Source organism: Sus scrofa, chromosome 6 (genome assembly GCF_000003025.6).
Source record: "Sus scrofa isolate TJ Tabasco breed Duroc chromosome 6, Sscrofa11.1, whole genome shotgun sequence".
Classification (NCBI taxonomy): Eukaryota; Metazoa; Chordata; class Mammalia; order Artiodactyla; family Suidae; genus Sus; species Sus scrofa.
The window spans coordinates 84,046,419-84,073,607 of record NC_010448.4 but is presented as its reverse complement, the minus strand read 5'-3'; the positions used below and the strand labels follow the sequence as shown (position 1 = coordinate 84,073,607).

Genomic DNA, 27,189 nt, shown 5'->3' with positions numbered 1-27,189 from the left:
GTGCTCCCAAGATGCTACTGATCCCACTGCACCACAACAGGAGCTCCTACTACATATTAATATTATTTCAAGTGCTGTTTCCAACAATCATAACTAAACAATTTTTGCCCAAGCCCTGCCTCTGTATCAGAAACTCCCATAATGTTCCCAATGGTAGCTTTGGAACTACGTGGATTCTTTTGGGACTATTTAGGAAGTTCAAATTCAATAACCAGACTAGTGAATAATAAACAGCATGCAGTCGTCCTTAGATACACCTGGCAATGGAGCCAAAACATCACCATTCTCTCCTACAGAGTTCAGAGGCTCACATGGCCACATCACGCCACATATAACCACAAGATCCTCATCTCATTCTAGACTGCAGCTGTCCATGTGGCCCCCGGGTGAAGAGAGTACATTTACCAAACAGAGTCCAGGCCACTCTGGGTATCTCAGTCTGTCTAGGTCTCCCACAGCACATGAGGGACAGTCATTACCACGGTTACTATGGAACTTCTAGAACAGTCAATAGCTATTAGCCAGGGCTACAGATTGAAATTTTCTGTGAAGCTTTACAAATACCGGGCCCTCTCCCTATATTCCAATTTAGTGGGTCTGGAAAGACTTCAGCTCCCTCCAACCAAGCCCCTTCAGATCCTTGGATGATTCTAATATACATTACTAGCTGAGAACCAGTGATCTAGAAAAACATTGGCCCAATAACATTTTCTGTGTTGTGTGACTATTAAGTACTTGAAATATGGCTAGTGTGACTGAAAAACTGATTTTTATTTACTTTTAATTAACTTCACTTGTAGCTAGTGGTTATCATACTGGACCACATAGTTCTAAAGCAATACTTGAATCATTTTTTCCTCTCCCTGCTCAACAATAGCTCCAAAATTCCTACTTACTACATCATGTACAGTATCAAATAGAAAGAGCAAATAACACAGCAAACCAACAGACTTGGGTTCAAATCCAAACTCTATCATTGCCTGACCTCAAATACATCAGTTCTTTATCTAAGATGCATATAACATACGTTATAAAGTGCCTGGTACTTAAATGCCCAATGAACAGTTGCCATTATCAATAAAAATAAATAGGGCTTCTGCCTGGCTCTGAAGTCTGCCACAGTGTACTCTGATTCTACACATTCTTCAGCTTCATGCCAAACTTCCCACATGTCCAGCTCTACGGCCATGGTACCCTGCCCTGGCCTCCTGTCCATGATGGCTTCCACAAGCAGAAACCCTTCACATGAAGCCACTTTGAAGACACTTCTTTAGCATATTTCTAAATGTCCTATTGTAAAATCAGCCAGAATTATAGGTTTAGCACTTACTTGTCCCGGCAAGTCAGAAATCAGGTACTTTATTTTCAAAGTCCCTACAAAGGCCCCAAGCATAGAATTAGGGGTCATTAACTTAGATGTATCAAGTGAGTAGGAGATACTATGAGAGAAAGCTCAGGTCAAACAATGTAGCCAATGCAGAATCATTCAAGGATCCAGGGGCATTCCTAAACCAGGTCATTGACTTCCAGGGCAGGAAAAAAATGGAAACTGGACTGAAAAGGAAGAGGGAAGGGTAGAACAAATAGCCAAGGAAGAATGAGCACACACTTCTGAGAAGAATCTCATGTGCCATCCTATAACCAAAGAGGTCATTAAACCACACAGGCAACCCCAAACACAGAGCTCAAAAACAAAAAGCTAAAGGCAAGTTACTTTTTCCTCTCTCACATCAGGGAGCCTATACTCCCCATAGAGAACTGCTCAATTACAACGCCACTAGTTAATAAAGGGTTCAAGGATTCTTTCATTAACTTTTTTGTTTGTTTGTTTAACACAGGCCATTAACTTTAGAAATTCCTTGCAGACTAAATATAAATGATAAGGAAATTCTTATTCTAAAAATGAAATCAGGACACTTCTCTTTCCTGGACATCAGATTTCTGACTCCTTCCTTTCACCAAAGGGTTATAATCAACAGAATATACAGCTTAGCGAATCAAAATATATTCTCAGTTCAAATTACTCTGGTCTCATGTCAAAGTTGAACATCTGCTCATTATCAGAAAGGGAGGTGGGCAGGGACCTTAACTCACACTTCTGACACTGAAAACCACTGTGAAAGATTTGTCATTTGCAGTTATAGATGCATTATAGATACAATGCCATCTTCCAATCTTTCACAACAAAAAAAGGGACCTTATATCTTCACTAATCTGTTTTAATGGAAAGTAGCAATTTCAGACCAGAAAAATTCCTGCGACATGCAAGATAGAAAAGCCAGCATCAGCAGTCTGCAAGCACCAAGAAAGGGGCAGGGAATGGGACACACCAAAACACCAAAGAGCCAGAGATTCCACTCTGGAAAAGATGGAGAGGAAATCCTTTCAATGGGAAACCACAGGAATAGATTACTGTGATTACACTTCAAAAGCAAAGGCTCTGCCACGAAGACACATAATTGAGAGGAAAATGCTGCCTCCCTGATCAGGAAAGTCGGACCCCCTGCTACACACTCTCCTGCGTTCATAAAAAATAAAATTAAAAAAGGAGAAAAAAGCCATAAGAAAACTCCCATTTCTACTCACCACTTACCCCTTTCCAGATCACCAGACGTGTTACAAAACTGCCTGCCAAATGAAATGCATCAAAAGATGCAGTCTATGGAGTTCCCGTCGTGGCGCAGTGGTTAACAAATCCGACTAGGAACCACGAGGATGTGGGTTCGATCCCTGGCCTTGCTCAGTGGGTTAAGGATCCGGCATTGCTGTGAGCTGTGGTGTAGGTTGCAGATGCAGCTCAGATCCCACGTTGCTGTTGCTCTGGCGTAGGCTGGTGGCTACAGCTCTGATTCGACCCCTAGCCTGGGAACCTCCATATGCCGCGAGAGCAGCCCAAGAGCGGCCCAAGAAAATGGCAAAAAGACCAAAAAAAAAAAAAAAAAAGGCAGTCTAAGGGCATCAAAGCAAGGATGCCTAGTAGGCTGGTTCCTCCGAATATATTCAGAACAAACAGCTTACAGACTAACTACGTGCACAGAGTTCCCCTGCTTTAAGCAAATGGCATCAAAAGCCCCTCCAGACAAGAGGGTTAATGGAATCCCTCACAACCTCCTACTGCACCAAAAGCCATAAAGACCATAAAGGCTGCTGAGATACAACACCCTAAACTTGAAATCCTCCAACTTCTGATCACAACTGATTGAGAAGAGAGCAGAGAAGACAGGGCCAGGGACTTCAACTTGCAAGTGAAAGATTCTGTTCACCAAAATGCACCACACCACATAACAGTGGCACCAGGAAAGAGAAAGTTAATCTTCTTTAAAGTCTGAATGGGGAAAGCTCAAGGCTTCAGTCCCAATCCAAAGATGCATAAAGGAAGTAACCAGGATGCAAACCTGAGGAGCCAGATTTAGCACCCAAGAACCAGCAAGTACACAACTAGAGGGATGGGCGGACTGCCAAAAAAAGTGTCCATCAGAAAGCAGAAGTCCCGACTATCACTTGTCCTATATCACCCTAAATGCCAACTAGCTAAGGCCATTAGAAACCTAGAGCCATAATCTTGGATTTTGGACAATAAAATATTATTTCTTACTCCTTGTGCTTCCAATTTATTCCTGGCCAGATTTGTTGTATGACTTTTAATAATAACAATAAAAAAAGCATCCTTGGCTCTTTAACCGAAAGAACCCCCTAATTGATTCCCACAGTAATTAACCTGCATTTTACCTCAGAGAGCGGTAGTTAAGGAAGTCGGCACTGCTATTTATAACTCATCTCAAATTGAGGGCAGACTGCCTAAAATCTAACACATCCCAGCTGTACTCCTGTTTGAACTGGGGCCAAGGGAATTTTTTAAAGCAATCTTGGCACCGAATGAATGACACCAACAGTATGAGAGCGCGAGTGGTTGTGTTGTGGTGACGTAGCACTGGAGGTGGAATGGGAGGGGGCCAGTGTACTGTGATCCCTCTCGTGCACGCCTGCTGCTTGCTGAGTCCCAGTACAGTAAGCTGGGAACCGCCCACTGAGAGCCAAACACAGGAAAAGGCTTTTCCTGTGGAACGCCTTGAAGTGAGAAACACATGGCTAATCTGCATAAACTCGAAGCCACACCGCCCCTGCCAGGAAGGTTAGTGCTCGTAATCTCTGGCCATGAAGCTGGCTGCCTGGGAGGACTTGGACTGGCGCCTGATAACCCAGAAAGAGCCGAGAGAACAGATGGGTAAGGACCCCGGCAGAAAACAGCCCCAGGTCACGTGACTCGCCGCCACATGGCCCCGCCAGCACAAACTATTGTCTGGCTGTGGAGCTCCCATACAAAGGCACCCGGCTAGGCTTCCTGTGATTACAGGGACAGGCGGCAGCTGTTGATCCAGTTCCCGTTTGGGACCCTCCCCTATTAAGGAGCATTTCCAGCAGGGACAAATATAAAAGTTAAGGCCTCTTGCAACCAACCCACTATCAGCTTCCTGCAAGCTCCACGTGGCCCCACTCAGCTCTGAGGAAGGCCGAGGAGTAGACCTCCTTAAAGAGAACAGCCCGTTGCACCCTGGTACACGAGTTGACCAGCATAAGCCATTCTCACTGTGCCCCCCTCCCTAGCCACTCTGACATCTGTATCCTCATCCTGTCTTTTCTTACTCCTCCAGTACTTCATGGCTTTGAAGACTGGTCAAGGAGCTCTACCCCAAATGAGGTTCTCCCAGACACCTGCTTGTTTAGTTCTATTCCCAGACCCTGCCTCCTAAAATAAGAAGATTCCTTTCTTTTTTTCCCTTCATTTAAACAGTTGTTTCCCCATTGTTTGTTACCCAGGACAATAAGAGATTCTTAGCCTCCTGCTTGGCCTCACCAGATATCTCTAATGATTTCCTGAAGCTTAAGGGATGATAGGAAAGTAAAAATCTCTCATCGGATATACCAACACCTGATCCAGGAAATCAGACCCACTTAGCCTATGTTTCTTATCATTCACAACCTGAGAATCACATTCCATTTCTCTACTTTACAAGAGACAGAAAACAATTCTTCCATTTCAGTTCTAGTTCATTTAAGTTCTAAACAAACTGATCATATGCCAACAGTGAGAGAGGAATTACTAACAACTAGTTCGTAACTACCACTCTGAAGAGACAGGGTTTTTTTTGTTTTTTAATTTTTTATCAGTTCCATTTGTGGAGTTCCCACTGTGGCACAGTGGGTTAAGAATCTAACTGCATTGGCTCAGGCCACTGCAGAGGCATGGGTTCGATCCCCAGCCAGGTGCTGCGGGTTAAAGGATTAGGTGTTGCCAGATCTGTGGCTCAGATTCAGTCCCTCGCCCAAGACCTTCCACATGCTGTAGGTGCAGCCATTAAAAAAAAAACAGTTCCATTAGTGTCCAAGTTGAATACAAATAATAATCAATGAAACGTTCTACTTACTTCACTCTGTTGATAGAAATGATTCTAGAACATCAGGGCATGCTCTCCCTTTCAGTAAGAGCCCATTTCAAAGACATCACCCAAAGCACCAACCTGATGTAGCCCTTAGGAGGGGCTACAACCAGACAACAGACTTAGGACACTCTAACCCACATTCTGTCTCTAAAGTGACAGAGATCAAGAAAAGAGGCCTGGCTCTCTCCCTGGCTCAGAGATATTTAGCCTACTGTTTCATCCTTCCAAACCAGAAGATCAGGAAAAAACTCACTAAGGGTAGGAAAAAAGAGACCAAAGTAATAAGAGTCATTGAATCTTCTACAAAACTCAAACAGATTATGAGAGACAACTGTAATAGCCACCTCACAGCTGTCTACCCAAAAGAGTCATGACAGAAAAACCACAACCAGGTGGCTAATATTTCTTTATTTCTTCTTTGGTTCCTGACAGAGCTCTTCAAATAAAGCAACTAAAGCATCAAACTAATAAATTCCCCAATAAATGATAAAGTTCTTCTCTTTATCCACAGCACTTTTATTAGCCACCTTTCAAAGAGAAAAAACTCACCCAAAAATGATAAAGATCACTTTTTTGGAAGACCAAACTTAGCTAACCAATTTCTCTCAATTTCCAATGAAATTACAAATGGCTCTAAAACACACCTTCTTGAGAAAGAATTCTTCTTAAGGTATTATTTAAAACCCAAGGATATAATATATCAGTAGGACCCCAAGAAAATGCCATTTGATAAAAAATTAAACATACTCTTCTTTACAACTTTTTGATCTCAACAGTAAGGCAGCAGTACAACATGGTGAAAAGAGTTCCCTAGACTGAGAGAATGCCTAGCTTCCGATCCCACTTATCTGACCAGCTAGGGCAGGGGGGACTAACCAGGCTGTACCTTAATCTCCTCAGCTACACACCTGAAATCTGCCCTCCAGGTTCTGAATCAGCAGCTCTGAGATGGGGCCAAGAATCTCCTTGGGCAATTCTCACATCCAGTCTGGGAGCATTTGGGCTACACGGACTACTTCCAAAGCTCCTCCCATGTCCCGCAGAGTGACTCTAGAACTCACATGCACATTCAGTTTCCTTACCCAAACAATGGTCTGAAGAGGGCAGTGACTGGCCAATAGAGAAAAACCGGTAACGGACCTCATATTCTCAAATAAGCAGCATTCACAAAGCCATGACTTCCCAAATTCTTATATCCAATCCCTGTCTTGTTCACCTGAGCATGTATCACTAGCAATACTATATGCTTTACTTATTTACCTTGTTCACTGTCTGTATCTTAGACTAAGAACAGAAGCTCTGGGAAAGTAGAGATCTTTGTAAAACAAACTTTCCTACTTTAAAAAAGGAAAGGAAAGGGAACTGTATAAGAGAAAGTGAAATTCTAGAGGTCTTGCAACTCCTAAGCTCCTTCATGCTGAAAGGAAATGCTTTGGCTCTACATGGTCAGTTCTAAGAACTCTGCCTCCACAATGCTTTCAACTTCTCTGTCCCTCAGTTTGCATCAACAGAGCAGAGATACCAGTAGCACCCTCAGGATGGAGTGAAATGAGTTAATACATTATAAACAAAACAAAACAACACAAAATACTGTTCTTCAAGCCAGGTGGACACACTCCAGCCTCAGAGCCTTTGGATTCACTGATCTCTCCACCTGGGATACTCTTTCTTCTCCCAGGTATTAGTATAGCTCTCTTTCACATCAAATCTCACTTCAGCGTGGCCTCCCCTGATGAACTCATTTAAAATTTCAATCCTGCACACTTCTATTTGCTCCTGAGCACATGTTACTAAGGCTATATGCTAAAGTTTACTTATTTATCTTGTTTAATGTTTATATTCTAGATTAGAATATATAAGCTACAAGGCTATACAAGGTAGGCATGTGTCTGTGTTTAATTGACTGCAGTCTACTCTAGAACCCAAAAATGTCATCACCCTACACAAGTCCAAAATTTCTAGCAATAAAGCTTAGAAACCAGAACAGTTAAGTTCTGGTTCCATACACTCAGGACCAGAAACCCAAAATGGTCAACTGGAAGTTAGCTAACAAATTACTTCCCTCTCTTTACCCTCAATAGGAGAAAAAGCAGAATGGAGCTGAAAGCAGTTTCAAAATCTCTACTTAAAAAACAAGAACACACAAGTCAGACACCTAAAGGGTTGACCAATTCCATTTCTCCATCTCCACCTACTTTCTCCCAAAGGAATTTGTTCAATAGCTCCTTCCAAGAATCTTGACAATAAAGCCCAATAGCTTTCAACCAAGGCAATACTAGCCCCGGAGAAGTGTTTGGAAACAAATGTACGGAAGTGCCTTTTGGGTTATCAGAGATTCTGTGGTGCTACTGGCATTTATTACCTGGGGAGCAGGATGCCAAATGTCCTGCAATGTATCGCCACACAAAGAAGAGCCTCGCTGAGAAACAATGGACTCTAGCCCATTACAAGTCCAATCTGAGATGGAGAATTTCCTGTAACACTTGACCCTGGAGCAGTGAAGGGAAAGGGAATCAGAACTGACTGGTACCCAGCCCAATAGCCCAAAAGTCAAAGCCACCCTCTAGCCAAGATAATCATAAATAAAAATTCACTTTATAAAATAGTTGGAAAATAGTTTACTGAAGGTAGTACACTTCCCCAGTACATTAGTTACAACTATGATTATATAGTTATTTGTGATTATTTATATTAGAGGCAGGCATTATGAATCCTGGTGCCTGAAACACTGTAGAAGCTCATTCAGTATTTGTTGCATTACTGTAAGCAATTGATAAACGGTAGGCAGGTACTCACGGGTTTTTCGAAAAAAGCTTTGCCACAAGACTTGACCCTGCTACCCACATAAGGTGGTATGAGTTGACACCAGAAAAAAAGTATTTCCTCCCATAAACCATCCTTTGGTGCTTCTAGGGAAAGGACTTTAGTGTGAAGGGACTAAAGTCAAGGGACTTTAGTGTGAAGCCAAACTGAGCGGGTCATAATTTTTTGATATTTTCTCCCTTGTGTCGTGTATCATGAATTGATAAGGTACACTTAAGGGATACATGGAGAGGTAAGAGTCATGTAACCTTACAGAGCTTTACCCAGGAGAGTACACATAAACTTTTCAATTAGGACACACTTCTAAATCACACCTAGTTTTTCTGACCTGGTTTCTAAAACGCTCCTCCCACTTCCATATATTAAACTGTTTTTCAGATAACTTGCTCAAAAACAAACAAAAAAGGCAAAGGCAAAGGCAAAAACTGCTCCTAGCCAAAAAAACTTTGCCCTCTCTTTAAAAAGCTTTTTCCCCACTCCTTTTAATTTATTTCTAACTCCAAACTTGGACTGGTCTGGCATGGGTTATATAAAAACATCCTAAATTTCTCTAAGCACACCGTTCTACGTTCTGCCAAAGTTTTTCCTTCTATATGAAAAAAGCTATCTGCAACATGTCACTTAGCTATAAGAACTTGACTTACGCGTCATAGGGGTTCTGTTTATCATGCTTTGATTGTCACCAGTCCAATCAAGTCCTGTATTTTGATAAAGACACCGAGAAGCAGTAACTGTGTCATTATTTATTTCATTAATTCGTAGGACTGCCTTGGACCACTTTCCAAAAATGCCAGCCTTTCACTTGGTCCCAAGTCCACTCTAAACTATAATAGGCACAATAAAACATGTTAAAGAATGGCCAAGGGCACAGCCAATCTTATTAAGATTATAGAGGTTCCTAAATCCTCAGGCATTTTTAAGGTCAGCAGTTCCCTAAATGAAGAGCTATAGAGTCCTATAGATACTCCAATTCTCTTCAGAGCAACACAAGCACATTGGTATCAACCTCCTCTACACCACTGTCCACACAAATGTGTACAGAAGAGCTCTGGCTTCATCATTTATACCAGGAATACATGAAACCAGACCAAAATTACCAGCTGTCTTTTCTGAAGCTTACTTGTCTCTCCTCTTTATATGCTATCTCTGGCCAGTATAATCAAATTGGGATGGATACTTGGCATGTTAAGCTATTGGAAATCTAGCTAAAATTTATCCCTAACCCACCCAAAGTCCGTTTTGGCTTATACACTCTTATACACTCTGAGACTGTCTTATTCAAGGCACACAGAATTTCCCTCTGGTAAATGTGTCTGGGTGGGTGAAACCAGCTATCTCAATCTCATTTTATTTTAAACTAAAATGCCATAATGAGGCCACACATTGGTCACTTGAGGCTTTATGTAGGGGTTTTAAAGAAGCCAATTCAAAGCTGCACTGGGAAAGCAGATGATTCAAATCACAGACTAGGAAGAAAAACAAGAATGTTACAAATCTGTCCTGGACCAACAGAACCCCCAAAACAGATTAAGGAAGGCTAAGAAACAGTCTCCAGACCAAAGACAATAAAGTGGGAAAAGAGAAGAGGCAGAAATCCCACTTAGGGAACTTCTGTTTATTAGTTAATTAGACAAGGCACGCCCTGCCTCCAGTTAGCCAGGCCACTCCAACAGAGGTAAGCAGATACCAGGAATCTTCACTGAAATGATGCTGATCTCAAAGTGGTATAAACTGCATCTCCAGTTCTTTTAAAGACAGCCCAGCTCTGGTGTGTTAAAGTTACTAAGGTCTCCGTGTGTTTCCATTCTACTAACAGAGTTAGACACCAAAGGAGAGAATAAAAAATGAAAAAGGAACAGAGAAAATAAAGCTAAATGGCAGAGGGATGATAAAGTAAATCCAGAATACAGAAACACAAAAAACTCCCTACTGCTACGAGGTGGCTCAGTGGTTAATGCAATAAGACTATTTCAGAGTATTCATCTGTACAAATAACAAGTCATAGATCAAACTGTTAGCATATTGCCTCCTGGAAGACTCTGCCTTCACTGCAGCAGGGCCATGGTGATCACAGCTTCCCTTCTCAGGCAAAAGGGAAAAGAGGTCTGGTACAGGAATCTTGTTTTTAATGGGAAGGATTCAGAAACCACGTCAAGTTTTCAGAGAGCCCACATGGACTAACTAGAACACTGGTTCTCCACTTGGTCTTTTTGCATCATTAATATTTACTATCCAACCACTTCTGTAACTTTCATTTCTGTGCCAAGTACAATCCTTATTTATTAAGTCATACAACTAGGAACAAGTCTTGGCTCTAATGTCCATTCCTCAAAGAGACCCAATCCACTTCAGAGATGAGATAACTTGTCAGGAGTCGAGGGTTTATTTACTAGGACTTCACAACCAAAGACCCTAGGAAAGAAACAACAGCAAAACTCAAGCTGGCCACTGAGGCCCTGGGGGATGAAGGATGAGAGACAGAGAAAAGCCATTAAGGATTGTTTTCTGAAAGATCACCAGATCACCAAAGACCCTCTTCTCAGTTCTTCTGGCCATTATGAGCAGAAAGGACATCATGGCATTTAATTAATGCTGTAACACTGGCCACTGCATAACATTTTTAAGAATCACTTTTTGGGCAGTTTTCTCAACTGGTCATACTTGGAGACCACTATAGGGCACCATCCTAAAATGAGCTTTTCCACTTTTATCAAACAACCAGGACCACGGATTCAGATTACCCTCATGCTGAGCCACCAAATGACTAAGAGAAAGAAAAATGGAAGGCAGGAGTCCCCAAGTCCTATAAACAGATATGTGATGAAACAAGAGTCTGTCATTACCCCTGAGTAGAAGGGGTAAATACCTTAAAAAAGTATTTTCTTACTCCCATCCCCAAGCACTTTTTTTTTTCCCCTTTAGGGCTGCACCCACGGCATATGGAAGTTCCTAGTCTAGGGGTCGAACCAGAGCTGTAGCTGCCAGACTATACCACAGCCACAGCCACACCAGATCCAAGCCACTGTCTTTGACCTACACCACAGCTCTCAGCAACGGCAGAGTAGGGTCAGGGATTGAATCCCCATCCTCCTGGTCAGGTTCGTTTCCCGATGAGCCACAAGAGGAATTCCCGCTAACACTTTTAACCTTTTCTCCAACCAATAACACTTTCAGCATCATGGGAGGGGCAGATACATAAACATTAGTTTTTGGTTAATTTGGAAGAAACCCCTCAGGTAATTCAGATATACTCTGCAGCCTAACTGAACATAAGTGCATAAATCCAGTAGTTCTCAAATTTGAGTGTACATTACAATGGTCTGGAGGGCTTGTTAAAACATACTGCCATTGTTTTGGATTCAGTACGTCTGAATGAGTATTTACATTTCTAAACAGGACCCAGGTAATGCTGATGCTGAAGGTTAGGGACTGCACTGAGAACCACTGCACTAATGTACCTCTCAACTAGAACAGGTGCTTAATAAAATGTTAGGTTTTATTCTTTTTTTTTTTTAAAGGATTAAAACAACTCAGATGTAGCTAAGAACTATGGGGACAGCTTTTAATTCAGCAAAGACTAATGCTGTCTTTAACCACTCAACTCTATCCCCCTCTCAAGCAGAGGCCTCTACCAACTAGTAGCTGTGTTCAAAATTTTATTTGATAATAAATACTTTCACATACATTATTTAACATTTACTATAACCCAAAGTGGGTATTTATCCTTTTTATACAGTTGAGGATACAGATTCAGAGAAGTTAAGTGACTTGTCCGAAGTCGCACAGCTTAAGGGAACTTTAAATCTCACTTTTAGAGCTGACTACTGTGAAACTTCATATGAGGCACTTAACCTTTTATGTGTTCACATTCCCCAAGTGGAAAATTAAGACAATAACTTCGTCTCTCTAGTGAGTGCTCTGAGTTCTAGAAAGTAAAATCACTCCGTAAATATTTTCATATTGCAAGTTACTCTCACTTAGATCAAAGTGAAGAGCTCCACCCCCACTCTCAAAGATCTCTCCCAAAGAGAAAAGGGCCTAAGGACAAAATGCTGCCAGTTCTTACCACTGGGATCATATGGCCATTCATTAAAAACCCAAATAAAATTCTAAATGGAAGAGATAGATGGGACAGAAATCTAGGCATAATGTCAAATTGTAACTAAAGTCTTTTCAGTCTTTCACTCCATTTAAGAGTTCTAGACTATTGCAAAAATAACGTCTCAATAAGCTCTACTGCTTGAGTAACTTATTTTGGAGAAGCAAATTTAGTATTTTATAATGTTATATAGCTCTGGAGAATCAGACAAACCTTGATTCAAATCTAAACTCTACCTTTTACTTGTTTTTTGTCCTGGAGAAAATTTCTCATTCTTATTCTACTTCCTCATCTGTAAAGTGGGAGGAGTAACACCAGAAACCACTTCATGGTCTTGAAGATTAAATGAAGAAATTCAGAGAGACCCAAACATAGCATCTGGCAGGCACATAGTAAATATTCAAATACAGGGAAGTTATCACTAATATTCACACCCAAGATATCATCATTTCAAATCGGGGTACTCAGTGAGGTTCCCTGGCCTATCCCTGGCCCAGGACAAAGTTGTGGATAAACTACCTATAGAACTGATCATCCTTGGAGTTCCCTGATGGCTCGGTGGGTTAAGGATCTGGCACTGCCACTACTGTGGCTTGGGTTGTTGCTCTGGCACAGATTCAAGCCGTGACCTGGGAACTTTCAAATGTGTGGGCATTGCCAAAAAAAAAAAAAAAAAAAAAAAAATCCATGAATCTATAATCATTCTAAATAAGTAAATAAATAAAGGTCACAACAAAGATTTTCAAAAAGAGAGAGAATTGATCCCCAAATCCTTTATCTTTGGCAGTTCAGATTCCTAAACAGGTAAAACATCGGAAGTCCAGAGATGAAAAGGCACATTATCCAAATCTGAATCATCAAGTTTTTTACTCCTTGGAGTTCCTGCTGTGGTGGCGCAGTGCGTTAATGATCTGGCTTGTCTCTGTGGTGTTGCTGGTTCGATCCCTAGCCTGGAAACTTCCATATGCCACAAGTACAGCTGAAAAAGGAAAAAACAAAAAAGTTTCATCCTCCTAAACTAATGCTGGTACAACTAATGAAACTCCATCACCTTAGGCCCTGAAGAGAATCTTGTCCAAAAGGCAAAAGAGTAAGCCATCTATATTCACAAGAAAACAGTAACAAACAGCCAACCAGTTTCCAGCATTTCTGCTCAGATAACGTGTTCTTTAAGGATAAGAGAAAGCTGTAATAAGGTCTATCCGAGAGAGGGGAAATCACTGGGCAAGAAGAGCTCAAAGACAGATCTGTTTCCTCTAAAAGGAAGCACCCAGCACGATGTAGCCTTTAATCCTCTACCACCTGGCTGAACTCACACTCTTCTTAAAGTCAAAGTACACCAGGCACCAGTCAGTTTTGAATAAACAGTTGGACCCAGATGCATTCATGCCTGGCAAGCAAGTTGTGACCTCAAGGAAAACAGGAGGCAAAATAAAAAACACTAAGCACAAAGCAAATGGGTTTTCAAATGACTGATATCACACCAATCCCTAAACTACCCTGCTGCCATTATGCTGGTGCTAGATCTGAAGAGGGGAGTTCCTTTTAACAGAGATGTCTATAAACAAGCAAGCTGAAAGATAGCAAGTTTAAGAGGAAAAAGCACACAAAAATCTTGGCTGCTGTGATAAGCCACAAAAAAAAATTTATGAATGTGCTAGTGCCAAGGGAGGAGGAAGTCTAATACCTAACACTGCAGATTTGGGAACCCAGAAGCAATGAAGCCATAAGGAAGCCCAAGTGCAAAAGAGGGAAAAAGCACATGGCACATTTCCTCTTCATATTCAAGCAGCACTCTGGGTCTAAAGAGCACACAGCCTGGTGTCCAAAGCCCCTTAGTATTTCATATCAACATTAACTTCCTGGAGGGCAACAAAAATCTGTCCTGGATTACTGAGTGATTTCTAATATGTACCATAACCAACACTAAGTCAACATTTTAGGGATCAAATTTCCTACCATGCAGCATGTTGGAATGCATTCTTGGCACTAGGCTTCTTCCCACTGCAGTCCACCCTTAGAAAATGCAGAAGCCACTGAGAAATAAAGACTCAACCTGGAGTTCCCGCCGTGGCGCAGTGGTTAACGAATCCGACTAGGAACCATGAGGTTGCATGTTCAATCCCTGCCCTTGCTCAGCAGGTTAACTATCCGGCGTTGCCGGTGAGCTGTGGTGTAGGTTGCAGACGCACCTCGGATCCTGCGTTGCTGTGGCTCTGGCGTAGGCTGGCAGCTACAGCTCGGATTAGACCCCTAGCCTGGGAAACTCCATATGACATGGGAGCGGCCCAAGAAATGGCAAAAAGACAAAATAAATAAATAAATAAAATAAAATAGGTCTAAAGACTCAACCTGTCCCAAGACCATCTTCTAGTATGAACAAATGACTAACAAAAACAAACAAAAGTTCACTCTTATGTCCCTTCAAATTCAATAAAAACTAATGCTATCCATTTAAACAGGGGGAAGATCAAGTTCAGAGAATACCCCTAGAGATCAAGTCAACATTCACCTCACCTGGGTTTCTCTAAAACGTGACTGACAAAGGAATTTGTCTCAAGCCCCTACACACCACACCACTGGTGCCCAATTCTAAGTTACTGGAAACTCACTTCTGCAAAATGCCAGAACAGCAAGGCAAAGATATTGGAAGGGATATTTCTAACCTAGAATCTATATTCAGCACTCCATACTTTTAACAGTGTAACCCTCCTCTTCCAGGTGGAAGCACTGTAGTAGCTTGGCACTGGACAGTCCATGCATTTCAGCTGTTAAGCATCCACTTACAGCCTTTTTCAAAGTGCCAGAAATCAGAGGTGGTCCAATCACACATGGACCAACAGGTAAAGAGAAACCAAAGTCACTACATTTCAGAGGCTGCCATAAGGAGTAAGTACGTGTTTGCAGCTTTATGAGCTTCTTGGCCATAGCCAACCTAATCAAAAGCAGTATTAAAATGCCATTTCTGTGAACAGATGGGCAAACTGCTGATGTGCAGACTTACCCACCCAATAACCCTCAATATAATGTGTGATTCCGAGCAACTCAACCTGAGCAAAGCCCCCAAATCTTCAGAAATAACAGCAGCCTTAAGAGTCCCAACAGGTACATCATGGTTCCTGTTTTAAGAAAGGCCAATTAACTTCCAAAAAAACAAAAAGAAAGAAAACTTGGGCTCTCTAACCAAAGCTGAACCACCGTCACTGTACAGTTGTCCAGGGCACACAACTCTAAAGGTGACACAACTTTCCAATCCCAAAATTACTACAAAAGAGCCCCTGAACTGCCGAGAACTTGGCAGGTTGTACTAAAAGCCCCCACATAACCACAGGAACCACTAAGACCCTGAAACCACTCCTTCATGGAATTTTACGGTTACAGTCCAAATTTTCAAAGTCACTGGAATGAGACAACTACAGGTCTGGGGATGGATGTGTAATTTGGATTCTGCAAAGCCCAGGGAACTCAGAATAGCATTATGAAAAAGCACATTAATATTTTAACTTTTCCCTTCTTGGACATTTAACTTTACAAATCGCTGCCTCTGAAAAGCTGTCTCAGGTTTACCCTAACCAAATCTGATTGCTCTTTATTCTCTGATTCCTTCAGCTTATAGTTTGGTCTACATCCATTTATAAAACCTTGCTGTGCCCGCTTTCCAAATGTGTGCACATAAGCATGCTTCTCCAAGAAAAGTAAATTCCTTTGGAGATATTGCCTCTATCTTTTAAGTCCCTCCCTACTTTCTGATCAATGTGTTTGCTTAGAGCTATTTCCCACTCCCATTTGAATCTCCAGATCTCCCTGAGCTAGACGGGACTCATGTTCTCAGCAATAAGCCTAAAGTTCTAATCCCTTTCCCAACACTATACTGGGAAAAGCAACCAATGTCCGTGTCAACCTAAGTTTTTGTATTTTGTTTTAAAACAAACTGATAGCCTTTAGTAAATTAGCTGGACCTAACTAAAAATTATGGTCAAAGCCATAATTACATTCATATTCCCTACTACTACACTGAGTCAAAAGGCATTTCCAGGACTCTGGCCTAAAAAACACTTCACTACTTGTGAAGAAAACTGGTGTCAGAGTCAGTGGATTAAGTTTAAAAAGGGACTTTAACAAAGTAAAACATCTCACAAGGCAACCAAAGCAGAGTACAATAGGCAGACAGCTAAAATATTAAAATACTTCCTCCTCCATAAAAAGGATGTTTCACTAAAGGAACCCAGAAATATTTTTAATCCTAAAAAGGCAATTTCAAAAACAAAGATTGAATCTACCCACATAACCCTTTAGGCAGGATTTAGTGAGTCCCCAAACATTTGGACTTCGTACTGACCCAGGAACCTGGGGCATTAATTTTAATGTATAAGTGATACACAAGAGTCCAGTAAAAACCATATCAATAAACCTGGCCCTTGGAGTGGGTTTATAACCCAGAGAGCCAACGCAGAACTGAGGCTGAGGACAATAGTGAAGTTGTAGTATCTTTTTTTCTCCTTTTTGGCATTCCAAAAATGCAAACCCAACCTTAAAACCTCACTCAACGAGAAGACCTTTCTGAAAGGACAAGGCTTTAAATTTAAAGCTCACAGTCTCATAAACCAAGTTTTAGGAGCGCATTACTTCACCAGTGAAGCTTAGGCCCTTCTTTCTAAACTCCTGTTTATTTTCACTCTGAAATTGCAATCAATTTTGAACAGGGATTCCTGTGCCCTGATCTTAGCATGGAGCCAGGGGTGGGGAGGCTTCTCTTCCAGGGCAGCATCTTTTTCACTTTAAATCTCTTTTAGATCATCTCTTCTTATCTTCATGCTCTCCACCCACAGCCTCAGCCCCCAGCATTACCCTCTTTTCCTTATCCCCAAGTCTTTTTCTTCAATGTTATTTTATTCCACCACACTAACATTATCTTTGCTTGAAAACTGTTTATTAATTTGCCTGTCAAACATTCTATAGAGCCGTTTACATCTTACTACAGAAACCTCCTGGGTACATATTGACAGCTCAGCAAGTATTTACACAACGCTCTGAAACATTTGGTTCCTTCAGAGTGAAGAAGCTGCTGTGTCAAGCAGAGAATTATCAAACACCTTTCCCTCTACCTTTTTCCCTCTTTCATAAAGGAAAGCTTCCTTCTCACACACCTCTAAAATGCCAGAATTACACTTTTAAACTACTAAACCAGGAGGAGAAAGACTGGAAATTCAGGTATGCTAGAGAACAGCTGAAAGAACAGCATTTTCAAGACCACCGGCAAACCACACCACATAGTTTAAAAAACCAAAACCCAAACCAAACAAACAAAAAATAGGGGTATGAGAAAAGGCAATACACCTATGAAGTTGACCCTGAAATGCTTAGCTTTTCCTGTTCCTGGTCTAGTCTCGGGAACTCTTGCTCCTCTCTCAGCAAAACTTACAGGGCAAGTTCAGGCACTCAGATTACAACCAACTGCCCAAACCAGACCTAGACCTGCCTGAACACCAGAAGAGTCTGGAAAGATTAATGCTATCTCTCATTACCTTCCTATCCCCCCAAAAGAAACTGAGTGTTAATGCTGAATTTATGAATACCCACTCCTCACCCCACTCCTACTCTAATCCTGTCATGTAGATTTTGAAGGAACTATTTTTCAAGTCTTATTTTAATGAAGTCTATTTTCTTTTTTTTCTTTTCTTGCTTTTTAAGGGCCACACCTACAGCATATAGAAGTTCCCAGGCTAGGGGTTGAATTAGAGCTACAGCTGTCTACCACAGCCACAGCCACGTGGGATCCAAACCATGCCTGCAAACCACACCACAGCTCATGGCAATGCCAGATCCTTAACCCACTGAGCAAGGCCAGGGATCGAACCCGAGTCCTCAAGGATACTAGTTGGGTTCATTACTGCTGAGCCACAATGGGAACTCCCGCCTAATTTTTCATTTACTGTTTAGTGTTTTAAAACCACCAGCCAGATGCAATGACTAATGACAAACAGGTAACAGTTTCAAGGCAAAACGGTCTGGTAGGGCTCTCTCTGTGAAGGGCCACAGACCACATGCTCCCAACTATTCAGAATTTGCTCCTATAAATCCTCAAGAGAAAACAGCCTTGAGAAACTTGGGCCTAGGGAAAAAAGATGGTCTCAAGATTTCTATCAGAAAAAGGTACAGAAAGAAGCTCCCTTGTTAACAAGCCAGGAATGGAAGCACAGTCAGATGTGCAGCATCAGAGGTTATGCAGTCCATCAACTTCACTTTACTGATGAAGGGAAAATGAAACAGAGGAGGCGAATGCCCTGCCCCACGTTACACATCCACATCTTAACCCAGAGCTACATGTGGAACCAACGCGCCTCTTCTCCCCAAGTCCTATGCTCTTTACCTCTCACTACCCGATGCCACACACAACTCTATGCGCATCAGTAATGATAATGATCAACCTAAACAAGGAACAACACAGAGACAAAAGCCAAGGGAAACAGGACTCCATTTCAGAGACTGAGGTATCATCCTAGCTCACTGGCAGGAAGAACTATTCAGTGCCAATTTACTCTGAATACATTTTATCCATATTTGTATGCTTCAGTTGCACCTAGAATTTTGCAATCTAAAGCCAATCAATACAACCTTTTGGGGACAGGAATGGGAAAGTGCCCTGACCAATACTTTGTTAATTTATTTCCACATTTCAAAAAAGGTTCACAGACTTTGCAGAAGTTACTGGAGTCAATCTAATATATGAATGTTTAATGCAATCCAAGACATCCTGTTACAGCAGGTGCCACTTGTCATAGTTACTCTGTGTCACACACAAAGAAAAGAACCTTAAAAAGTCTTCACAGGGACCAATATAAAAAGGCCAACCCTGGTCCTGTTTTCTTTCTTCTCTCACCCCCATCCCAACCCCCATCACCCCCAGTTCTCTCATGGAAAGCAAAGAAACATGAAGCCCTCACAACTAAGTGCCATCTCGGTGTGGTTTTCCTGGTACCTCCTACTTGAGAGCACTCCAAGAGTCCTGTGTTTCAGCCAGCCCAGAATTTCTGCCAGTAGGCATTCCCATAATAAGCCCAGGATTCCTGTATTTGTTTCCTAGGAGTCAGAAACATCATTTGTTATTTCCATAGCAGGAACTAACAGCCAAACTTCCACAATCAAATCCATCTTGATCCTAGACTACGTACTCTATTCCAGTTTTTACTTTGATGAGCTAGTACTACCGTCAAGGTAACACAGCATCCCAAGTAAAAGGCTTTACACAAGGTCTAAGCACATAGCTAACTCAAGAATATCTCATCAGTAACAGGATTCAACACCTTGAGACAACACCAGTTATGGAAAGGCATAAAGGAAAAGTTTTGTTTTCTGGGATCTTCCTAGCACCTGTGAAAAAACACAGCCTCAACACACACACTTACCTAATCTTTATTTCATAAAGGCAGAGTCAAATGAGAACATTACCACCTTAGCTGTGTCAATCAAATCTCTGCAAAAGAAAATCCTAATTCGAGACTGAGGTAGGGAAAGAAGAGGACAGAGCAAGACCTTATTATCTAAGACTGCTTAGGAATAGTCTGACAAGAGGTTTATCCTTAAGCAGCAAAAAGGAATTCAGAACAAAATCTATCCACTTACAACTCTCATCGAGATGACATACCTGAAGCAGCCCACAAAACCCTGAGTTGCATCTTGCCTCTTCTACAAGTGAATGCTCACCAGCCTATGCTCTGGGTCTCAGGGGAGTAGGCAACTGAACTGAAATAAAATAGGACTGTATACTGTGTAAGTGCCAGCCCTGGTAACATTAAAAGGAATCAGAAAATTCACCCAAAGGCAGAACAGACAAGCTTCCAAACAGGGACTGTACCTACTTTCCTACCATTTACCCAGCAGAAAACATAGTACCTAGTACATAGATAAAATGCTCAGATACTTGTTTAATGATTGAAAAACAAATCGTTGTATGGCAAAAGTTGGTTTAAAAAAAAAAAAAAAAGCATTTGCTTGAATATTCCGAAGTCGAAAGAATTCAACTTTTGTGTTTAAATGAGCCTGACATACCCCAAACTATTTTATTTCTTTTGATAGTTGAAGTTAAATTTCTCAGCCTCCCCTCAACACTGCAAAAAAAAAAAAAAAGGGAAAAAATGAGGAGAAAGAGATATGACCCAGAGACAAGAGAATGTTCTGTTTTCTAAGACAAAATTTATGCCTCAGACACTAAATCCAATTTAAAAATCCCCTATTTCTTGCCCAGATGTAGAACATTATGAAAGACATGGAGTCAGGGCACAGAGCTCTAAACCTGCCATCTGACACAACTATTTTCAAAATTCCCAGCTCAACGAAAGAGTAGAAAACCAGTTCTAGGATGGGAAGGGAATACATCTAATTAGGCCGTACAAGTGAAAAAAACATCTCATAGCACAAAGTACAACTTGGTACTGCTGGGGGGTGGGTGGGGTGGAGGGCAGACATAAGGGAGCTTTTCCCCGCCTCTTTGAAAAGATAGACAACTCCACAGAATATCAAATATGCCTGACCAAAGCCTTGAAGACAGAACATGATGAAGAGGTTAGAAGCACGGAATAAAAGAGAATGCATAAAAATGTACCTAAAAGTTGTAGTGTCTAAGCAAATCTTAAATATCACTGTAGATCATATCTTTATCTTCTTGGAAGATACAAATAAATGGAACTTAAAATGCAGAGAAGAAAATTGGTCAACCTCTATTTCAAAACTCTAAAACGACCGATGACAAAACAGAAAACTAGTCTTTTTGATATTCCAGGAACAAATGATAAATCTCACCAAACCAAGCCTTTAGGAGATAGTCCCTCTTCTCAAGACCATCTTCATCAAGGAAAGATGTCAGCTTCCCTTTAAATTGAGCTGCTCTCCCAAAGTTCAATTAACAAAAGAAAGTGTTAACAAGATTCAACACGTAAACAAAGAACGAGGCCAGCCTCCCTTAAAACAGAACACTTGAATATGAAATTCTCTCAGAAAGCTTCCAGTTCTCAGAAAGTTTTCTCCTACCCCCTCGGATAAAGATCCCACATTTGCCACTCAATAAGAAGCTCAGTAAAATAATTTCAATTCTGCAAAGCGAACAGGGTCAAAATTACTCAAGACAAACACATCTTCAGAGCCATCAAAGAAGTCATTTATACCATCAGGAAAGTCACAAAACCAAAACAAACAGCAAACCCATTGTAGAGAAAAACTCAGCTAGTGTTCTGACAACACAGAATCTATTTCAGGCTGCATAAAACATAACAAGCAAAATAAATCCAAGGTACAAGCAAAATGCCACTGCCTCCTCTTTTGTTTCAGGCACAATGTAACAAGGGCAGCCTGTCTGGGGCTCTGCTCCTGCTGATACAGTATTGCTGCTTAAACCTCCCTCCTCAAGGTCACAGCCAATTTCAGCTCTGGAATAAAAAGCAGATAGTGGCAGCGATGGTTTGGGTTATCACTGGCAGAAAAGCAGAGTGTAAAAGTTTATGAGCTCATCAGGATTGTTGTACCATTACATCAGAGGCAATTATAAATGGCCAAGAGCAGGAGATGGGGAGCCAATCAGATCACAGATAGGATGTCAACCTAAGACCAACTGTCTCCTGGCTTTGACAGAAGGATTTTACCTCCATAATTCAAATCCCAAACCAAAGCAATCTGCACTTACTACTCCAATCACTCAGCTGTTTACCAGCACTTCCAGGGAGAAGCCCAGGCCACTGGGCGGACAGAGACTAAGACAGGAGACGGCCCGGGCTGCCCTGGGTGAACCGCAGCCGGCCTCTAGCTGCCCCCAAGCAGGCCCCTGCCCAACCTCGAGGTCCCCCGAGCCCGAGGGGCCCCTCCTCGAAAGCACACTTAGGGGACGGCCCAGAGGAAGGTGGGGGGGGCGGGCAGAGAAGAGCAGCAGGTGAGCAAGAAACTGTTCACCCAACTCCCGAGCTCCTAGCACTGCCTACACCCTATCCTGACCCCCCAACACCCCCTCACCTCGGGCTGGGCCCTTTCCTGCACACTCTGCCCCGCACCCCCTTGAAGACCCCCGGAGCTGGAAGGGACCAGGGTAGAGGGAGAAGGGAAGCAGACACTTCTGGGAAAGCCCCACACAAAGGCTGAAGGGAGGGAAAGAGAGGAAGGCAGACAGGCAGCCATTTTAAGAGAGAAGAGCCAGACAATGGCAGCTCCCCAGCAGTGGGGGCCTCGGACTGGGGGTAACCCACGGCTCGGGCCTGCTCCCCGCAGCTGCCACCCACTCCCAGGACCCCGTTCGCCCCAGCCCCCTCCCCTCTCAGCCATGTACCTGCGGGGTCCGGGCGAGCGGCTGCCCCCCGCCGCCGCTGCTCCCAGGGCTCATGGGCGCGTGGTGGCTCCTTTGTTGGGCCCCTCCCGAGGCGGCCGCCACAGCCGCGGCAGCAGCAGCAGCCCCCCAGCACTGCGAGGCCATGTCCGCCGGGCCCTTGCCCGCGCCTCCGTCCTGGGGCCCGCCGCCGTAGTCGCCCCCAGGGTAGCCCTGGTAGCCCCGGGCCGAGCTGGGCGACGTGAGCAGTTGGTTGAGGGTGGGGGTGGCGGTGGGTTGGGGGGTTCCCCCTCCGGCCGCTGAGGGGCCGCCTCCCCCCATGGCCCCGAAGCGCTGCTGAGCGAAGGACGAAGACGACGAGGAGGCGGAGGCGCTGGAGGAGGGAGGCGGCTTGGAGCCGGCGGCCGCCGCCGCGCCGGAGCCCGGAGTGCCACCTCTCGGGGAGCTCAGCGCGTAGGCCTGGGGGGGCGGGGGGTAGGCGCTGCGGTTGGGGTAGTAGGAGTTGTACTGGTGGTTGGGGAAGCCGTGGTCGTGCGAGTTCTGCTGGGGCCCCGCGTAGGGCTCCAGGCCCCCGCCGCCGCCGCTCTGCAGCGCTGCCAGGCCAGGGCTTTGTTGTCCGCCATGTTGTTGGTGGAAGACGGCGGCCGCCGCGGCGGCGACGGCAGACGGGCTCCGGCCGTAGGGTTGCCCGAAGCCGTAGGCTGGGGGCGGCAAGGCGGCCGCCGCTGAGTGAGGAGGCGCCCCCACCCCATCGCTGCTGCCGCCACCGCCGCCGCCGGGCGGCTCCGTGAGGTTATTGTTCAGGGCGGGCCTAGGGCCCGCGTTCCCGTTCGAGTTCTTCAGGTCCGGCTCCGCACCGGGCCCGCCGCCGCCACCGCCGGCTCCGCCGCCGCCGCCGCCGCCACCCCCATTGCTCTCGGCCCCGTCCTGCAGCTCCTTTCCCAGTGGCTGCGGCGGCCCCACGGCGGGGCCCTCGCTTTCCTGCCCGGCGGCTGCCTTCATTTCCCCGCGCTCGGCCGCTGCCGCCGCCGCCTCGCCCCCCGCCTCCTCCCGCTGCTGCTGCTCCGCTTTCTTCAGCTCCGAGGGCGGCGGCGGCGGGTTGCCCAGGTTGCTGGCGGCGGCGGGGGCGACCTGCGCGGCCATGATCCCCGCTGTCTCGTCCGCGGAGAGACCCGGCCCTGTCTTCGTCTTCTCCCCCCTCCCACCCCGCCCCGGGGCCGAGTCCCCCGGGCTGCCCTCCCCACCCGCCCGGGCGGGCCTCGCGGGGCTCCGCTGCTGCGCTGCGCTCGCTCGCTCGCTCCTCTCCCCCCCGCCCCGCCGGCTCAGGCTCCGGGCTGGCGGCGGCGGAGGAGGAGGAGGCGGCGGCGGCGGCGGCCGAGGCGCCGGCGGCTCAGCTGCTCCCGGCTCTGTAGGCTCGGGACCCGGCTCTCCCGGCTCATTCCCCCCAAGCCCTTGCCTGGGAATGAGGGGGGCGGTGGAGGCTCCGCTCCCCAGGGCCTGGCCCCGCTGTGACTCTCCGCTTTCTGCTGCCGGAGAAAGGAGGAGGGAGGGAGGGGAGGGAGGGAGGCGAGGGGGAGGGGGGCGGGGAGGGAGGGAGCGGGGGGAGGGGGACCCGGGACGGGCGGGCTTGAGGGCGCGCGGCAGCAGCCCCGGCGCCGGGAGGCAGAGTCGGAGCGTGGGCCGGGCCGGGCGTCCTGCCTCCCCTCCCCGGCCTCGGCGCGGGCTGAGGCTGCTGCGCGGCAGCGGGCGAGCGAGCGGGCGGGCGGCCGGAGTGAGCGGCTAGAGCGCCCCACTCTCCTCCGAGTCCCCCTCACTCCGACACGAGGCTCAGCACTGCCATTTTACCCAGCGCCGTCGCGGCCTCCTGGCAAACCCGGAACGGAGCGCGGAGCGGGCGCAGGCCGTGGAACGGACTCGCTCCCTTCCCCTTACAAAGGAGGAGGGGAGAGAACCAGCCGCGGCGACGGCAGGCCCTCTGCCGCTTTCGCTCGGCAGCGCCGCCGCCGAAGCTTCGGGGAAAACCCGGCCCGGAGCTCACGCCTCTCCGGAGCCTGTGTCGCCTCCCTCCCGGCGTTCCTCCTTCTCCGGGTCGGTCCCTTCCAGGCCGCGCGGAGGTGAGCGGGCAGTGTGAACTTTACTCGCGGCTGCAAAATTGGCCTGAGCCCGAGACCGCGGCCGCCTCGGCCCGGGCCTGACCCCCTGGCAGCCAGCCTGGTCTCTTGGCTGCTACTTAGCACCTCTACAGCACTTTGCTTCTTCAAAGCCTTTTGCAAACCCGCTCCAAAGACCCAGCTGAGCCTTACATTTTTATCCCCTTTGCAACCTGCATGAAATGACAGATCACTGTTTCAGACGTTCAGTTTTCCCACTCCTCTGCCCTCATTAGCTGGTCCTCACAAGGCCCTGGGGGCATGAGGTCCATTATCCCCATTTTACAGAATCTTAAGACTTCTTGAGACTGCCCTGTGAAAGGGCAGAGGAGGGTGGCTTTAAAACGTAGCAGAGTCCCCAAAGCTGCCTGTTTACTTAACATTAAAAAGGAAAAAAGCAGTTAAGCTGTGCCATATCCAACAATGAGATCAGAATATCAGAATGGGTTTGAGATCAAAGCTGAGCATCTTAACACTGACTTAAAATGGTCACCACTGAAGCTACTTTGGGGATACATGACAGCATTTTAGCAGAACACAAGCTCCACAAAGGGGGACTTGAGCCCTAGTCTCCAAAGACAAGTACTTGTAAGACTGTAAACAGACCACAGAAGCTCCAGGGACTAGAAGAACCTGAATGTTAAAAGGAACCACTGCAGAAGAGGGATGGCCAAATGGAGGGAAACCATTTTCTCCTTCCAGAAAATGGGCAGTCTAACAGGTCACTCAGAAAACAGATGCAACTCCAACTTGTTTTCTATCTTCCGCTGTAAAGAGTCTTCAGAGTTTACATTCTAAGAGATGCTGATGAACCGGAGGTGTACATAGAAAACTCCAGATCCACAGGCCCCACAAAATAACAGCAACAGCCTTTTCCTCCTGTGGCTGACTTGGAATGCTCTGACATGACAGGCTACAAAAGCCAGAGGGGATTCCAGCTCCTCACCAAACCCAAACCTGCCTTGGAAGAAGCCAGACCAGCTAGTTACTAGACGCCAGGGCCTTTTTCCCCCTCAGATTTTGTAAATAGAGACTTCATGGACATAGAACCATTATCTTAGAACTTCCAGATTCTGCAGGCCCGAGAGTACTGGCCATGCCACAGATCACTGAATAATTTCCAAAACCTAAACTCAACATAAGAGCATCTTACACTAAAAAGGCAACACCTTCTTATTACTCTAAGAGTGGTGTTTTCCCCACCCCCCAAGCCAAGAGCCAAACAGGCCTGCCAGGCTTTGACTGACTGGAATGGACCAGTGCCCTCCTTTCACTCATAGTCCTCAGGGGCAACAACTCTCCTGGTGCATTAGGTCCTAGAAACCAAATTATAGGCTGCCTCATAAATAGAGCTTGGCTATTTAATAAACTGCCTCTGAGCTGGCAAACAGTCTTGAGTCCTGCACACAAATGAGGAATTTTTTACATGCAATTACCCTGCCATTTTCAGAGCTGGAGTATAATGAGAAACCTGGAGCCCAGTGAAAATCTGTAAGCCAGAATAAATCTGCCTCCAGAGGAAGCCCCCATCCCCTTTCTTCAATGGCTGTGAAATTTGGAAAGTGCCAAAATCTCTTTCTGACACGTGGGCACGCTGTTTTGAAAACAGCCACCATTTTTATCTAGCAGTGAAGTGCACAAAAATCTATGCACCTGGGTTGGAGGCGATAATGTAACGTTTCTCCTTTCCCACTTAAAAAAAAATTGCAAATCCTTTATAGTCCTCTTCCACCTCTACCTTTAGAGCCCCACACCACTATTCCAGGGACTGCCAAGTTGACGGGAACTTTCTTAGAAACTGGCCCATCAGCTTTCCCTAAGGGCCATGGCAGCGGGAAGGGGGGAGGGGAGGAGCTGGGCACGTGGCTGGCCCGAGAAGCGAGTCTCGGGTTTGGGGCTGTGGGTCCTCCCCTCGGTGGAGTTTTATCCCCCACGGCCCCTGCCTTTTAACCCCACACCCAGGCAGCTCAGGAATCCCGGCGCAGATTGAAGAACTAGGACTAGGACAGCACAACCCGCACGAAAGCGCCTCTGCCACCAACAGCCTGATGGCAAATATGGACTGAATCGTTGACATGGAAACCGGACTAAAGTCTTGCTCGCTCCCTCACTAGAGAGTTCTTATCGCCGTCCCCAACCACACGGCAGTTGGCAAACGCGGACTGGATCTCCAGCCCGGAGGATCGGGCTAAGTTCTCTGTGCGCAGCTTTAACTCCCGCGGCTGCCGCAGCGGAGGGGGCAGGGCTGCCAGGACAGACCGACTGAAAATGGCAGAGGCTGTGCACTTATTTCATCCAGCTGCACAGTGTGCGTGGATTGGGCCTGAGGGTAAGGGAACAACCTATTAAAATCCAAACAGTCAACTGCAA

General features: G+C 45.4%; 1 protein-coding gene across 2 annotated transcripts in view; it reads right to left on the bottom strand.

The window, feature by feature from the left end:
- The window catches only part of ARID1A (AT-rich interaction domain 1A), a 74,574-nt gene extending 50,695 nt beyond the window's left edge, over positions 1-23,879 (bottom strand). The window contains exon 1 of one of the 2 annotated variants that reach the window (XM_021095630.1): positions 22,673-23,879. In XM_021095630.1, the coding sequence (XP_020951289.1) occupies positions 22,673-23,812 (1,140 nt within the window). In that variant the 5' untranslated portion in view covers positions 23,813-23,879. The remainder of the gene's footprint in view (positions 1-22,672) is intronic. The other variant, XM_021095631.1, reaches the window with a different exon arrangement.